Source organism: Poecilia formosa, unplaced genomic scaffold (assembly GCF_000485575.1).
Source record: "Poecilia formosa unplaced genomic scaffold, Poecilia_formosa-5.1.2 Scaffold415, whole genome shotgun sequence".
Lineage (NCBI taxonomy): Eukaryota > Metazoa > Chordata > Actinopteri > Cyprinodontiformes > Poeciliidae > Poecilia > Poecilia formosa.
In genome coordinates this window covers 40,029-57,707 of record NW_006800354.1, presented here as the reverse complement: position 1 = coordinate 57,707, position 17,679 = coordinate 40,029, and the positions used below count along the sequence as shown (strand labels likewise).

Here is a 17,679-nt window from a genome sequence, read left to right as displayed (position 1 = left end):
AAGAAATTGAAGACGAGGATCTGGCTGTCGGTTTCTATATTTGCCATGAACAGTTTGCTGATGTTTGTTAAAAGGGCTGAAATGTTTGCTGGTGCTTGACAAATACTCAGCTGCTGGTAGATTTTAACCATTGTGATTGTAGACATGTTTTATGCTATATTTACCTTCTAAAAGTAAATCTGGACTAAATCTAGAGTAGGCCTTGTTTTCCAGTTTCGAGGCATGCAACTGAACAAAACAGTGAGACAGAGTAGTTTTTTCCTTCCAGTAAAAGTACAGACTAGAGAAGGGTGTTATAAGGGATTAACCCAATAACTTAGAAACAGAGGATTATCAATTTTACATTGCTTTTTGAAAAAAAAACAACAACAAATCGATTTCTGACCCGGTGTTAAGGTAGTTTCATAAACAAAGCTGTGGTTACAGGCAAATGTGTTCACGTCCATAAAATTCTTCCACAATTTGTTCAAATGAAACCACAAAATTCACTGCATTTCATAAGAACTTTAAGTGACAGATCAAACCAAAGAGAGCTAAATGCGACGAACTGTTTAAGACTTATGTTAGACGAATCAGACTGAACAAACAAACAAAAGAAAACAATCCTCCCACCAAATTACCTAAAATGGCCTTTCACAAAAGAATGACACAGCTCTTAGGAGGGAAGTGCCTTAGAAACGGAGTGAAATGGTCAGCCGTCATACTGACTCACTGTTAACAATATGCTGGTACTGAAGACTGCCGAGAAGCTGCTAGCACGACTGTCATGGCTGGCTGTTAAAACATTACTCACAGTTCATCTGAAATAGTTTCACAACCATGAGAGGATGAGAGGGAGAGCTCCCAGTGTCAACATGACGACATCATGCAGGAATGGGACACGGCGCGGATGATATGAGGCAGCAACACTGTGAGCTGTTTAGATGTAGGTTACATGTTGGATACGCTTTACAGATTCCAAGTCAAAAAAAGCCTTTTCTTGGCGTGCAGCATTCAGTTTTCGATGTTTTCTGGTGGATCTGTGACTGACTCTTTCCTCTTCTCCTTTTGTCTGGGTGTCAGTGTTTGTTTCCTGAGGGCAGGATCAGGCATGATAGCTGTAGTAAGTCAGCAAGGTTGCTCTCTACCCAGGATAAAACAAAGTGGGACAGCCCGCTTTTGTGTTGTGATCCACGTAACGTAACCTGTCGCGTTCTACCTATCCCCATGTCTGCTTCGTTGAAGCAATCTCTGTCCATCATCGCATCGCATCCACTGCCCTTGGTACTTTAGACTTTAAATAAAAAAGGACACAGGACAAGCCTTCACTGTGGAAAACGAGAAGAAAACCGGACATTGAATGGGAGTTACTAGAGGGACAATTCTTTTTTAAATAGGAGTTCAAGGGAAACTACGACAATTTATTAAATCTGGAAACTAGTCTTAGAAATGAAGCAGTCATTCCACATTTTCTTCTAATGAAACATTCATTACTTTACTGTCTGGCCATTAAGTCTTCAGAGATTCCAAGTCATTGTTCTGTGCTCGGCGCTGTTATTAACTCGACCAACCTGACGTTGAGGAATCAGAGAGCTGCAGCGGTTTTAACTAAGACACGTCCGCGCTCGGTGCCGTGCTAATCGGGTTGTGCAGCCGGGCATAACAGAGGCAGCAGTGTTTGCCCCGCTGCAGGCCCGTACCCAGGGCTACTTCATTTACTGCTCCTGTGAGTGGGCCCTGCCAAGCAGAGATAAGGCTTGAATTCCAACTGGCCCGATGGTAATCTGTCTGCTTTCACAGCACACAGCTTGCAGTCATCTAACTGCTAATCCTGCCTCTCTCTCTCTCTCTCTCTCTCTCTCTCTCTTTCTCTGTCTGTCGTGCTAGCACTTCCTTTTTTTTCTTTCCTGCTGTACACGAAATTCATGATCTGCAAATATATGCAAATGTGTCTTTCATTGTTGGTTTCTGGGAAATAATGCTGTCTGAAAGCTTAATGAATAGGTTGAGTTGTGTGTCTGAAAGCCCATCGCCCTGGTTTTTTGTGTCGCTTGTTCACTCTGTTGTTTGGCATTTGACTTCTTCCTGTTTTATTTTTTTTGTTTCTCCTCTAATGTGATTTTTACCAGCCTCAACTAACACCACCAACATTTGCTGCATTAATCTATACAGGAGACACAATGTGTCCATAAAGACAGCATTTTCCAAACGCTACCACCACTTATCTGCCTGATGATGATGATTAATGCATGCACACGGAGACAAAAACAAGCTTGCAAGATATGTGCAAAGCTGCAGTGGCTTTTTTTTTTTTTTGTTTGTTTTGCTGTGGCAGAAGGTGTTGTTTATCAGATCTAAGAATCAGAGCTGGGGACATAAATCACACACCTTAGTCATTTGCTGTGTAATTACGGTTAAAGCTGCTGGATTAGTTTGGGGAGCACACACACATTAAATAAAAAAAGCACTAAAGAATAAAATTATTATTTTTTTGAGCACATTATGCATCATTTTACTCGTCTGGGGTTTTAAGAAGATTCTGAATGTAGTGGGAAGGTGACATAGCTTCAAAGAAACTGCTTTACATGAAAAAATTAGCATTAGGTTGAAATTTGTACTAACAAGTACAAGACAAATTCAAGGGTCAGCCAGAATATGGAGCTATTTCTTGTTAATTATTATCTGTTTGTGATCTACTTTAATTTTAAATGAAACAATTCTTGAGTGCGCTTAACTTTGTGGTATGTTTTCACAAAGACAATAAAAAAAATCTGCAGATGAATGATGTGTCTGACACCTGAATTTCAGTTCAGAGTTAACTAAACAGCAGCTGCACGGTGGCACAGCTATCAGGACTGTTGCCTTCCAGCAACAGGTTCAAATCATGAGGCGGGGAGTTTCTGCATCGAGTTTGCATGCTCTCGCAAACACATTGAGAGCACGCACAATCTCACCCATTGACTGCTGGGAAAAAGCATCAGCCGCCTCAGACCCAGCAATAATAAGACGGGTAAAGCATTACGTTACACGAATTAAAGCTATACAATTTACTAGAACTAAATATTACAGTAATGATGTACAAAACATACCATCTTAATTTCACTCTGTTTACATTTAATCTTCTCTTAATGTAACAGAAAAAAAAACATATTTCATTTCGACTCTTCCTGTTGCAGTTAATAAAAGTAAATTCAGACAAATATATATATATAAAAAAAATGAGCAAACACCGAACTGGGAGAGCAAAGCTCTCAGCTGCCAAGGAGAAGCTGTCTGACAGGAGAAACGAGGGACAGACGTTCCCGATCCACTGACACCGGATATGACACTGTGGCTGTGATAAGCTCAGCTGCTACCGTACATGGAAATCTAGCAGCCGCGACTCTTACCAAGCTTTCATAAACCTTCATTCCACTAAATTTCCTTCTCCTTCCTACTAGAGCAAAATTTGCAGTGATATTTTAAAATTTAAAACTGTCCTTTTACTCTCCTTCTGTGCACGGACATGACTATATTCTTCCAAAATTGGATACACGAGCTTGGATACAAACACACTACTTTGAATAAGAAATGAACTGATTGTAATCACTCAATTTCTTCAGCTTAAATATTGAACTTAACTTATCTGTATTTGTGTATTGGACGCAACAAAACTCAGTACACCTTCCAGTTGTGGTCTATAAGTACATTACTAGCCACATCAACACTGATATCCTTTTTCTTGAGTCAAATAAGGCTCAGATAAATGGTCATGATAAATGCTTTAATGGCAACAGTAACCTCCATCAAATCACCAGCAGTAGGTCATTTTTCATTTGAGAGTCCTTGGAATCAGTCGTATCTCTCAAAGAAAAACGGTCATCTGTACCAGCTATAAAAAAAAAAGCCTGATTGGTGAATCTCTACTGAGGTATGAGCCAGTGTTTATCAGTCTTCAGCCACATCCTGTTAAACCCAATAACCTGCTTCGGTGCACGGTCAAAGACTGAGGTTTGAGCCGTGCTTTGCCCAGGGCTTTCCCCTCCTACACACTGCCAGCTTGGCTGCTTTTCCAAGGTCAGGAAACCAGCCACCCTGGCTACCCTCTTCCCCCCTGCACACCCACTCTGACACACAAACAAAGTGACACCTAAAATGACCTCAGCATTTCACTGTACATCCCTTCATATCTTCATCCACTCTGCCTTATTAATACGGTTAGGACCAACTTTTTTTTACTAACTTCTGTCCCTTTTTTTCCATCTGGTCTGTTTTTGCATGTGTCCATTTCCCAAACACTTCTGTCACAGCACTATAAGACTTAACACTTCACTGGAAATCTGTTGCAGAGTGGGGATTTTTTTTTTTTACGATTGCAACACAAGAGTGACTTTAACAAACAACGCTGTGAAAGTCACTCTGGAGGAAAATGAAAACACAAATCTAAGACTGTGACTATTGTTATCTGTAGATGCTGCTGAAAAAAAAATGACTGCAAAAACAGTAATGGAGGCAGGGGATGTGAGTTACACTTTGGTCATGAGATCGATATCTAAAAATGCAATGATGAAGTGGCAGCTGTTTGTAGGCGACTTGAGACTTTGAAAGCAAGAGCAAGTATGTGCCCTGATATCTCATCTGCCAGTTTCTGTGGTTTCCCTGTGTGTGTTTGTGAGGGGCGGTGGAACCCGGAGCTGTGAAACGTCCCACACCGCCCCCTACGTCCAGCTGACGGAAACAGCTCCCGTCTGTCTCTCTGCTCTCAGTAGCCAGCTGTTGACCTTGTCCATTCGGTCCGGATGACCCGACTGATGGATTTTGGGTGTGTATTGTCTAACATTTAATAACACAGCATTCCTCTAGTAAGTGTATGTTTGATCATTTGTAGCAAAAGACACATCTGCAGCTAAAAAATATTTCTAACATCAACATGTGAAAAACGTAGACCTTTCTAAAGTTAGACAGTTTTGGCTAAATTACTGCTCTGAGTGCTGTTTCTTCAGCAAATGACCTTTTTTGAGTCAGTATTTTCCACTTAAAAATGAGTCATTTACTAAATTAGTCAACAATTATTTAAATAATCCGATTAATCTTGAATAATCCCAATTAATTTGATGAAGTGCTTCAGTTCTAGTGTCTTTATAAAAAGCGAACCGCCACCACTGCCTCAAATCCATAACAAATTTTCTTCTAGTACTGCTTTATATTTCACTCCATCTATTTCTCATCACCTCTGATCAGCTTCCCTCACCCTACTGAAGAAAAACATGCCCACAGCATGATGCTGACTTCACCATGTCTCTTCACAGGAATGGCATGCTCAGCGTGATGCACGGGTTTAGTTTTCGACCACACATGGCATTTCACAGGCTCAAAGGTTGATTGAATGTCGGTTTCGTCTCACTGTAGCACTTTCCTCTATATGTTGACATTGCTTTTAGCAAAATGCAAAAGATGAGACAGGAGTTTTGGCTGCTTCTTCTGTTAATCCTTCCCCAGCCTGCCAGTTTATTTAATTTTGGATGACAGACTGAACATCGCTCTATAGGATGTCCAGAGCTAAGGAAGAAATTAAACAACCTTACTCTGCTCTAAACCACTTTATATCTTTATTCCAGTCCTGTCTCCTATGTTTCTTGATCTTTATAATGTGGTTAGTTAATTAATGTTCTCTAAGAGTCTTCACAACCGGTTTTATTCTAAAACTGAATTAGACGAAGGTGTACGTTATTTGCAAATTATGTTACTTCTGAGGCAACTTGTTGAAGTAGACTACATTTCAGAGTATCAGACTAAAGTAAATAAAAACATCAGCAGGTCACACGTTTCAGACTTATATTTCTGAATAAAGGATCATTTTTCTTCCGCTTTACAATTATTTGTGATTTTTCTATAATGTCCTCAATTAAACATATTGCAGTTTGCAGACCTATCTAAAAACGTGTAAAAGTTCAAGGGGTATGAATAGTTTTGTGAGGTACTATGAAACGGGGACTGCTTGTGTCAACCAGCTGCTTTTATTAAAGTAATAAAATGATTTGTTGTGGCTTGTGGCAAGCTTCACCCCAAAAGTTTCCTGGACAGTATCAATCATCTTTGATGTGACATAAATCAGGTTTTCCTTTGATGGCTTAAAAGAGCCAATTTGCCTGGGAGCCACTGTTTTTATACACACTGAAGGCTTTAGGTTTGCTCAACTTCAGAGAGCAAAAGACAAAAAAACCAACAAAAAAAAATTGCTTTCAAATAGTAAAAGTTGACACGATTTCATGGGGAATAATGAGTGATTATGTTTCAATGTTTAAACTTTTCAAAGCCTAAAGAGTCAAATCGGTTGTGTATTTGACCAACGCACAGTGAGTCCAGTCCATCCTGTCCCAGACCTGCTAACCTTAGCCAATCAAAGTAATATACCCAGTTCAACAACCTCCTGAGAAGCAGGCCTTCATGCTGTGCCAAGTCTTTAAGCAGCAGGCCAAGGACAGCTTGCTGCTTACATTCCTCCTTGGAATTTTCCACTGTTTCCGTATGTTCTGGAAAATAAAAGGATGCCATGTCAAGTGTCCCAACGAGCAGCCCGCTGACGAAGCAAGTTCAAAGACCGGTGCTACAAGTTTTGTAAACAGCAGAGCCTAAAGCCCATATGGCAGGCCTTTTAGCATTTAATTATCTCAAGGGAGGATTTGTAGGGGCAAATATCCAAAATTCAATTCTTTCCAGTAAAAATAAACATTCGAGACGTCGAGAATCCTGTTCTTCCTATTCGCAAGTGACATTTCAGCGATCTCAGGCAGCCTTTTTTCTCAGACAATATGACGTCACATTTTTCCGTTCTTGTGTCGGCTTGGAGATATGACAGGAGAGAAACTGCCTGTAAAGCAACTGCAACAAGTAATTAGGTCATTATCTAAAATGATCTAAATTCAGATAATTGAAATGAATAACTATAACACATTTCACTAAGCTAAGTTTAGACATTCAGAGATCTTTTAATAGTATCATTATAATTTAAATTATCTATGATTCATATTTTTCATGAGTTAAAAAGCAGCTTAAGACTGTAGTAATTAGATGTACCCGCAACAACACATATATTGATTATTTACAGTTATCCGCATAACAAGGAGCCTCTGGATAAGTTAAATTAGATTTTTCTCCTGGCGGCAATTCTGTCGCAGACATCCACCGCATTCATTCTGGGTAGAACAGATGTATTTATGCAGCTGCAATCTTAAGACACAAGTATGGGAAAAGTGATGTCATTTCTTCTTTGAAGAATGACATTAAACCCATCTGAAATCTGAGTTTTAATATAAAAAAAATATGTTACTCTGGAGTTCTGAACTGTTAGCTTTTATGACTAAGAACTGATTTATGGATATCTAAATTGCATATTCAAACTGGCTGTTAAATGTTAAAACTCCATAAAACATTTTGGGATTTTCAGATGTTCTTGAATGTACTTCACAATAACTAAGGCTGCGGCAACATTTACATGCTATTTGTACTAGCGAGAAAGTATTAGTGGATATATTTTTATTTCACTCTCTACCAGTATGAATGTTATTTCATACTCTCTTAGAATTTTTTAACAATAAAAATCTAAGAATGTAAGTTTTCCAGATGAAATAGTATGATTAACCAAAAACCCACAAGCTGTGAATGCCACAATGTGAAATGCACAAAAGGGACACTTCTATGTTGCAGTGGTTTTCAACTAGTGACAAAAATCTGCCATGAGAATTCGAGTTCTTCCTCTGGCAAAGTAAAACGTGCGGCATGAGGAGTGGAAGCTGCAAGGTAAAAATGAAGAAAAGAGGCAGAAAAATGATCATCTGATGCAGATTTGGTTTGGCCATGAGGAAGTCGCCCACAAAAGGAACATATGTCGCATCTTAATAAAATACACGTGCACCTTTAAATAGGAGATAGGAAGATATGAGATTCTGCAATGTCTATGGGAGGATGCTTTTGCAAAGGCTATTCAGCAGAAATAAATTAAATAAAATTAAATGGTAAGCATGTTCCTCCTGGCAGCTAGATTTCTGAAGGCATCCTAATAATGCTCAGTGGGGATTTATAAATATCAGGGTCTCCACAGCAGCCGCTCCCCAACTAGCGCTTTCTGCCACCGGGTGTGATTCCTACACAGGTTAATCTGGAGATTCTCAACAAAACGCCTAGCGATGAATTAGAAAGAACTATTACGAGAAAAGCCATATCAACCTTCTCCAAGAATGTTTCACCCAATTAAAAAAAAAAAAAAAAACTAAGACAGAATCTCAACGTATTTATGTGTCATGTGACAATCTGTGCACCCCTAGAGCTGAAATAAGTGGATGTGAGAGGAGTGTGGACACAAGTTATGGAGTCACAGTCACAGTCATGTGTGACATTTTAAGAAAGAACACCACGCAAAACTTTTGCAACACTGCGACGACCTCTGCCATTTGTGACAGTTGCAGAGATCACAGAGGAGCTCTTGCATTAACTCTGGGACTTTTGGTGATGTTGAAGAAAACTAGTTCCTCATACGCAGTCGTCCGAGTTTATTGGTATTTCTGGTGAATATATGTGACAAACCTTATTACTAAAGCATCATTTAACACATACTTCATGTTTATCATTGTGCTTAGGAAATTTTCTTTTCATAAACTCCATCTTCATTGCTCTCTGATCTACAAATAGGATTCAATAGCGACATCCATGTCTCTTTGCCGCTTTTTTTTTTTTTTTTTTTTTTTTTTAAGAAAAGACAACAGAAGGAGGAACTCAGGAAAAGGCTACAAGAAAACAGCAACATGTTGAAGTTGCCCCATATGTTCATTTAGAGCAACAACTGGATCTGGAACAAGACTGGAAAAGGAATAAGGTTATCTCACCCCAATGCTAAGAGAAAAGGATGGCAAGGAAAATATCTAACAGGATCTCTGCAGCCGAGTTGCATCCTGGGGTCACCATGACAACCATACTTTAAATATTTTATTTGTTGTTTAGCTCCATTAATACAGGAGGGTAATATAAGAAATGTGTATTATTTAAAGATGTTTTAAGCATAAAAAGAGAATGTTCTCAAGACTAAAAATAAGAACATCTGCTATTTTTTCCCCTCTCCCTCTAATTGTGAAATCAATACAAACGGAATTGAAACAGGTCAGCTTTAAATGTTGCCTCAAATACCCCTAAAGCCTGTACATGGGAACACCCACATTTTCACACGCCAGTGGTCAAAGGTCCTCTGTGTCTCCATGACTCAGAGCTGTGAGGCTGGTGCCAGTAAGTTGTAGACTTGGTCAAAAGCCAAGAATCATGTGAAAATGAGCAAAGATTTTCTTTTACAAGCTGTTGACTGCTGGGTGTGTGCCCTGAATCGAATCTTAAACATTTTATCCCTGACAGAGCTGCTAGATATTAGGTTGAACAAAACAGAAAACAGAAAACCATTAAAAAAAAAAAAAAAAAAAGACTGTGCAGACATGAGCTGACTTTGTTTAAAAACTTCTGGGGGTAAAGGAGGGATTTTCTTACAGGTCAAACTGAAGTGTGGAATATCTCACTGAGAAGTCAGACAAAGTTAATAAATGTCGGCCTTCAAGAGGCATCTCAAGCTTTTCAACTAATATTCCACACACACTTCACTGTCACCTTCAAACGACAAGATATTTCTTCATGTCGTTTGTTGTTTTTTTTCTCCATTGTACAAACTATGTGGGGGGGAAAAAACAGAACCAATGCAAACACTGTATAAAATACTTCTATCCCGATTCTGGCACACTTCCCTAGCAGCTGTTTGTTTCTTCTGATGTCAAGCAACACACACCACTGTGCCGGTTTAACACACTGAGTGCGATCCACGTGGGAATAAAGGGGTTAATCCCTCACACAAATCAAGGTTACGACATAAAACGTTCAAACAGAATGAAGATACTGCTTATTTCGCACCCGTTCTCCTCACTTCTCTCACAGAGCAGACCCCGCCCCGGCCCCCCCGGCCCAATGCTTCTCACTCATCCTCTCCATTATTGTTTATTCACTTCCTGTAAGCTGCACGCACAGGGTCATGCTTGAGGTTTGAAGTAATACCAGGAAACTGACAACATGTGCCCACCAAGAGAGTCTACCCGTGCTTTTAAAGATAGAAATTAAGACATCCTCACCACACCAGGTGCACGCAAAAAAGGTTTGATTTAAAGTTTGCGATGGCCCACTAATGAGATCCAAGTATGCTTTACAAATTGATGTGATGTCGTAGATCGAATGTAAACAAGAAGAAATGACATTAAGCAGGAAACAAACAAATGCAGGGACAGAGATCTGCTACTAAAAATATGCATTAAACAGGCAACAATCAGCTTCACTTTCATACTCGTTTACTGTTTTGTACGTTTAAAAATGTATAAATGATGAGGATTTTTTTTTTACTTCACTAATTATAAAAATACAAATGTATCTTGAAACAAGCAGGAAGGAAAGTATAAATAACTACTGTGGTTTTGAGAATATAAGAAGAACTCCTTTTTTAACCAGAAACTACTTTATGAACACTACAATGCACTTATTTAAAAAAAGACATTCTTATTATCTGCCTTATTTATAAATTAGATCACCTTTGCTTAAATGTAAAACATTAAGCTCAAATAACCAACGAAAAATGTGTTGGTGTGTGTTAACTAACAAACGCAGACATGGAGGAGATTGGTTAATATGCTGCATCAAGAATTCAGTGGAAAAAGGCTCCTCACCCCAATGAAGTCATATTACACTATCTAATTAGAATATCATCTAATGAATTGGTGTGAAAAAAAAAAAGGTGGCTCTATTTACAACTCATAGCGAAAACAGCCGCATTTAACAGCTGATAAGACAATGTACAAGAGTGCTATTTAGTCTGATGGTATCAGGTTGTAGCACTTACTGGCAGGAAGAAAGGAACAAAGCAGATAATTATTTGTCAAGAGTTCCTGGTTGGAAAGGATGAATCTCAGTGGGGCGATGGAGGATCGACTAGCACTGGCTCTGATTACTTACAGGCAGACTTCTACTTCAAATCCTATTTAACAAATAATAACAAATGAGCTCACTGTGTTCCTTTTCACTGGGAGTGGACCCACATGAAAGCCCCGTGTCAGGTCTGTAATGAAAGCGAACCCTATTCGCAGAGACATCTACAAGTCTTAAAACTGGGCCCTGTTCAATTTAAACATCAAGTAGAACTCAATCGATTCTGACACGTTCCACTTCCCCTGTCACTTTTGCAATGTGAGAAACCATAGAAGGAGGAATCCACTGGAAAGCTGGAAGACTGTGCTGTACTTTGTTGTAATATGCCCATGTGATCTCACGCATGGGTTTTCCTTCGGAAAACTAAAAGTTTTTCCGGCCTTTATGATGACGTTAACGATGAAAGAAAAGCAATGGAGAGAGTGTATTGGTCACTGCAGCCTTCTGTTGGGATGAAGCTACGCTTTTTACAGTTTTTTTTTTTTTCATTAAAATTAGGCAGCATTTCTTACAATTATGAATTTAATTAGATTTTTCATGTGGAAAACATGGCTAAGGTAAAAATCTAGAAGAAGATGAAGAGAAAAAATTCATATGAGACATTACTTTACATTTATTGCTTTTCAGTGCAATAAATGCAGAGTGGCTTGAAATTCGAGCGTATAATTATCTCAATTACAATTAAATAATCAGATTATTTCTTTACCTATGATCAGACAGCCATGTTTTACACATAAAAACTGCATGTTCCAACAGTATAGTTTGTCACTAGTAGTATTGTTTTATGAACAGTATTGTTTACCTGATCAGGTCAGGTGTTAGAAGTGTGGACTTAGAACAGAAGATAAAATCATCTTGTAACACAGTGAGTATAAGGAAGTATGTTCACAATTCATTCAAGGAAGTTAAAAATTCAAGCACATGCATACACTGATAATCAGCCGTTTCTTAAATGTAAGTTTCAGCTTAACAACAAGTGCTCCTCATGTTAAAAACAATTAACACAAGTAATTTTAATTTAGGAAGCTAATGAATCAATAAGCTGTAGCATTACAGAGATGGCCAAAAGAGGAAAAAAAAAAGAAGAAAGAAAAAGAAGTGAACAGAACCCGTACCTTGGGAAGCGGGCGTCCCAGCTGAGCGTATAATTTAGTCCAGAGCTGCATGAGAGACATGGGTCCAACCGCTACGGTACGGCACGGGTGAAAATACACACAACATAAGCTCCTGCTTCACCTCAACTCCCTGAATCCGTCAGTCACTTCCATGAGGAAGCCAAAACGCCGGTGACCACCTCACAGCTGGAGGGCTACCACCCCATACCGGACCCTGACTGGCCCTGTGACTGCTTCTCTCTGGCTCACTGCAGACATCTGCCTCAAACGCCCCCCACACCACACACAGGTGCAGACACGCTCTCTCGCAGACGGAGACACGGGCACGTCTAAAACATGCTCCCCTGCTTCGCAGGGAGACAGGCAGGTATTGGCAGAGAGGGCTCACTAATAGTGATTGTGGACTAGTTCATTTGAGTGCAGAAAGGTGGTTGGAGAGTGAGTGAGTGAGTGAGTGAGCAGGGGAGGGAAGGGGAGGGGAGAAGAGGGAGGGAGGAGGGGAGGAGCTTTCAGGAAATGATGCTTTTGTTGGTAAGTGACTAGAGTTACTGGCAGTCAGGCCCATTTTACTGTACATGGTGTAACTCAACCGCATTTGTAGTGTAAACAGTGTTGCGCTGTGGACCTGGCCGCTCCTCACACAGCGCTGCTTACAGCTATGTTTAATGGGCCTGGCCCAGCATTTAATGATTATTATATTTAGAGACTGACTCCCCACTAGACTGTGCCTCTGCTTTTTGTTTCTTTGTTTTGTCTGCAAATATTCAATTTCACGTCTTCTGCTCTTGCAATTCATTTAAATTTGAATCTCCGTCAGTAACTCAGACGCGGAAAGGCAAGTAATGCCTGATGAGCCTGATTTAAAAAAAAAAAGAAAGAAAAAGAAGTGAGTCACTAATGTGAGCATCCAGGGAGCATATTTAATTTAGAAATAAGTGTGTCAAAATATTGTCTCATTAATAAAACTCTATAATTAAAGACAACAGAGCTCAAAATGTGGAAGTGACTCCTCTAAGAATATTCTAAGCGCCTTAAGATTGTGAATGAAACAAGTCGAGGGTGAACTGCAAGTTTCCTTTTGCGGAAGAGTTTTGCATGCATCAGCCAGTATACACAATTACAGACAAATCCTTCATCATAAAAAGTAATTCCTGCTTACTGGAACTGAGGGCGTGATTGTAAAAGACATACAAGTGCACAAAGGCTTATTCTGGGAATCTTCTCCTTTTTTTTGCAAATTGGACAATTCAGACAAATCTAAGACGCTGATCAAGGACGACATATCAGTTTTTCCTGGTGGGGAAAGCAATTTGACTGTTTATGATCCTCGTAAATAAGAATTTAAAATAATGCAATTTGTCTCTTTCATACAGGAGTCGGTCCATTTGTGCAGTCAGCTTCCAGGAATAAATGATATCAAGCTGGGACGGTGAGGTCCTGTAATGTCCATCTCTGCTGGACAGAAGAGGAGTCAGACTCTTAAGAGGCGGCGTGGCGCCTATCCATGGTGTCATCGTTCTATGAGTGGGAATCCTCTCAGTAGTTTGTGTGTGAGTGTGCGTGTGTGTATGTATATCCGTGTGTTTGGAGGAGCACCGAGGGCCATCAGGGAACACTGAATCACTACTGATGAGATTCTTTAGACTCAAACAGCCAAAGCACTCACCTTATTGCATTAAAGAGTAAAAATAACAGCAACAAGGTTAAAAAAGCAACACTTTTCTACAAAATCTCATCTTCATTTCTTAAGTCCTCCAAAACTTTATTCTTGTTTAGATATTATTATTTGCATCTGTGCAAAACTTCTGGTGCTTTGTTGTGCAAGTGGCACAACTGTGAACACGTTGCTGTATTAATTTCAATGTGAAAACATGTTTTTAATAAACCCAGGAATATTTCAAACTCCAAATATAAAGCACTGCACAAGGAGTGTAGAAATGAACGACTCCTCAACTGTAAACTAGGATTAAAGTACATTCTAAATCCACTTAACATACAAACGAGATACATGTCAAAGGTGGCAATTCAGTTCAAATTTAACATGTACCTTGAAGCTAAAGTAAATCACGTGTAACCCCACAAAAACAGCACGCTTATCAACTTTCAAATTAACCTTTAACTTCCTCCTTCAAACCGGGCCACTAAAAACACTTTCTGTTTGACTAACCTACAGGGAAGTAGCCCAGAATTACAAATGCGTTCAAATCCTGACTGGCTTGGAAAAATGTGAAGGAATGCCCGTGTTAGTGTTCAGCTGGATAAAGATTTCTTTTCCGCTTCAACAATATTTTAATTGCGATTACCGAACAATTCAAGGGTGTATTGAACAGACTTGAATTAGCACATCTAGCATCTTTTGAGTCCAACAGAAAAAAAGGTCGTTATAAGATTATCTAATTTATACATCAGAGTTAAATGGACGCTTTTGAAGGGAGTCAGGAACCTTGTTCTGAATGTTACCGTTTCTTGATGTGGTAAACGAGAAAAGAATGAGTGTTCAGCTTAATGCATTTACTGAATTTTTTTAAAATCTGTTTTTTTTTTTGTGTGTATTGGACCTGTGGATTATCAGTAAGACCACGAGATCATGCAAGGATGATTGACTACTCCATCTACAAAGAGATTTCTTAAAGGTTTCAAATTGTATTTGGAATGTCTGCAGAGTTACAGGAGTTTTCAAATACAAACACTTTATGCTGCTTTTACAGAAACCTCTGTTTACGTATTCTCACAAGAGTTTTCCTGTTTTCTGAAGCAGTTTTCTCTAGTACTCCTGTGTGCGCTGGGATTATATCCCATTTCAAATCTACGTAGGGACACAGTATGAGCAACTGTCACAAAGAGAGACATTAATCATCTTATGTGGGTGTTAGGGTGCCGTACAAGCAAGGTCAGCTAAAGACAAGCTGTTTTAAATGTGATATATCCTGCAAACTTGAAAAGAGCTGTAAAAGCATTTCTGATGCAAATGAACTCTTCCTAGAATAGCACAGAGCAAAAAACATTAGTTAAAAGTGGGAGGAACGACAAAGAAGAAGAATAGTTTGTAGAAAGACCCTAAAAGGACCATGTTTAGATGTGCATACCGCTGAGTAACATGTGAAAACATACAGCATGCAAAGTACTGCATATGTCAAAATCTGTGCTTACAAAGTGTTCTTCGCCATTTGAGGTTAGCCAGAATGCTGAGTGAATTGCCTTTTTTCAGCTGTCTTCCAGTAAATGTTGCAACGACTCTCATTCGCTGCAGAAATATTCACAGTTTTTTAGGGTTTTTAAACCACAGTTAAGCCTGGGCAGGTACGCAGATGTGACTGTGAAGAAGTGTGCCGTTCTTTTAAAACCACAGAGGCATGTGATCGATTTTAAAGTTGGTTCTTTCAGATTGTTGTTTTTGTAATTTACTTCTTTTTCCCCCCTTACAATTGATTCTAAAAAAAAATAGTCTCCTTAAAATGTTATGCTAAACATTATTCTGCCAATAATTACTCTCTGAGTAGGTATTTTCCACTGTTTATAGTCCTTTTATTGCAAATTGGAGTGTCTCCTATTTTAAAGGTTACTTTGTGCACATGTTATCACTGGGGACGTTTCTCACCTTGTTCTGTACGTTGGTGATTAAAAAGAATGCATGTTTATTCGGTTTAAGCATGAGGAAACAATTTCAGGAAATAGTAAGTTTCTCCCCTCTCCATAGGTAAACTGTCTGAGAATGAAGCTCTATGACTCCCCCCAATAGCAGTGGGAATAATTATTAGCTGCATTAATCAGCTAATAATGAAACTCCTAATTGAAAGCAGCAGTCAACTGGAGCCACTCCAAGCACTCAGAATGCTGAGGTAATGCAGTCTATGCAGTCACTCCAGCTGTTCATCAGTGCAGCTGGAGTGACTGCATAGTTTATCATGAAATCAAGTGATGTATTATTTCGTCATTCCTGTGGCATTTAAGTTGCACTTTTCTCAATTTCATCCTAGAGGGCTAACCCTCTAGCATGACCGTCAATAAGGGCGGACAAATAGTTTTTCTGTGCTGCTTGTGTATGAGGAGCACGTACACGAGCTTGACTGAAAGTGCTAAGACCCTCCTCCTGGCTCTTATTGGTTGTTTCTGGTCAAGCAGTTTATTTCTGAGGAGGCAGAGGAGCTAGATGTTATTGGATTTTCTCTTAACTAGCAAAATTTTGCATATTTGTTACTTTTAACAAATATGTAAAAAAAAACAAAACAAAAAAAACATATTTTTATAGGTTGCCTTCTGTAATTTTAAATGTTATAGTATTTAAACTCAATACCTAATTATTTTGACCATACACTCATTACATAATGTAGCTGCCTTTGTAGCCCACTATTACCACTACTACTACTCCACCTATTACCATGGCAACAGCTACTACTGCCGCTTGAAATTATGATATAATGCTAAGTTTGTCGCCTCATTGTTGATGTAGAGATACACATAAAGAGCAGGAGCACAAGTGTTTCAAAATATACGCCTACTTAACACACCAAGACTCATGCACACACAACACTCTGACTTCACAGAAGACATTAACATTCAGCAGAGACACTGTAGCGCCAGTCTGTCATGCTAAAAGTGTTTAAACAACATGTACACTGGATTCAACAGTAAGAAATACAAGCTGCACTTGAGAATAACTTGTTGATGTAAGCAGTGATGTCGACTGTAAAGATGAACCCAAAGTAGATTTTCTAAAGCTACATAAAGCTAGGCAAGCTGTCTGTCTGCTACATTTCTTCCAGAAGAAGTTTTCAGGGACACATTTAGATCCACGTTCACAGATTAATTATGTGCCAGTATGTCCATGTGGAACATGGGCACATGTGCACATTTGTCATGTGCAGAGTTTGTGCAGATGACAAGATAAATGTAAGTTTATCCTGTTTTAATTGCTAAGTGTGTAGGTAATGGTGATTTCTAAATGAATCAAGTAACCTTTATCAGATTGAAAAAGAGGTAAAGAGGTGTCTAATCTCAATTGGGGTTTTTTTAATCCTAGTTAAATAAAAAATAAACAAACAATAATTCAACCTGACAAAAAATAGATAATACATATATAAAATAAAGAAATTACAGTTTCTACTTATATTTTATATCACGTTATGCAGGGAAAAAAAATAGTGTTTGAAGGAAAATTTGTCAATATTCAAAAAAATCAGTTGCCAGATTCATAAAAAATATTGGTAGCTCTACACAAAAGCTCTGATTTAGCCAGACATTTGAATTTCTCTCATTCGCTTTTCATAAAGTGGTGCTTAACAAACTACTGCATGTTAGTTAATTAGTCGTGTCACTCTGCTCAGCTCTGAGCCACAAGTGGGCGGCTTATTACAAGGTATCTCTCAGCAAGTGTTCACTTTAAAATGTTATCGTGATAGAAGTGGTGCACAAATTAAATTTTTGTTTTGAAAGTCACTTTTGGATTTTGAAACGCGCCCCTTATTCTGGCAGTCTTTTTTCTTTTTTTTTTTTTTTTTTTTTTTTTTTAGAAGAAGCAAAAGTTCAACTGCTGAGGGATTTCACAATATATTAGGGTATAAGGGATCCCTGGAGTTTATATCTTTGATTAGTTTTGATAAACAGC

General features: G+C 38.8%; 1 protein-coding gene across 5 annotated transcripts in view; it reads right to left on the bottom strand.

The window, feature by feature from the left end:
- The window catches only part of sbno2b (strawberry notch homolog 2b), a 68,536-nt gene that overhangs the window by 23,273 nt on the left and 27,584 nt on the right, over window positions 1–17,679 (bottom strand). Inside the window, exon 1 of one of the 5 annotated variants that reach the window (XM_007576730.2) lies at window positions 12,075–12,503. The exons of the other annotated variants lie outside the window; for them this stretch is intronic. Coding sequence (XP_007576792.1) covers window positions 12,075–12,134 — 60 coding nt within the window. The 5' untranslated portion in view covers window positions 12,135–12,503. Of the gene's footprint in view, window positions 1–12,074; window positions 12,504–17,679 lie in introns of those variants that run through there. 5 annotated transcript variants of the gene reach the window in all.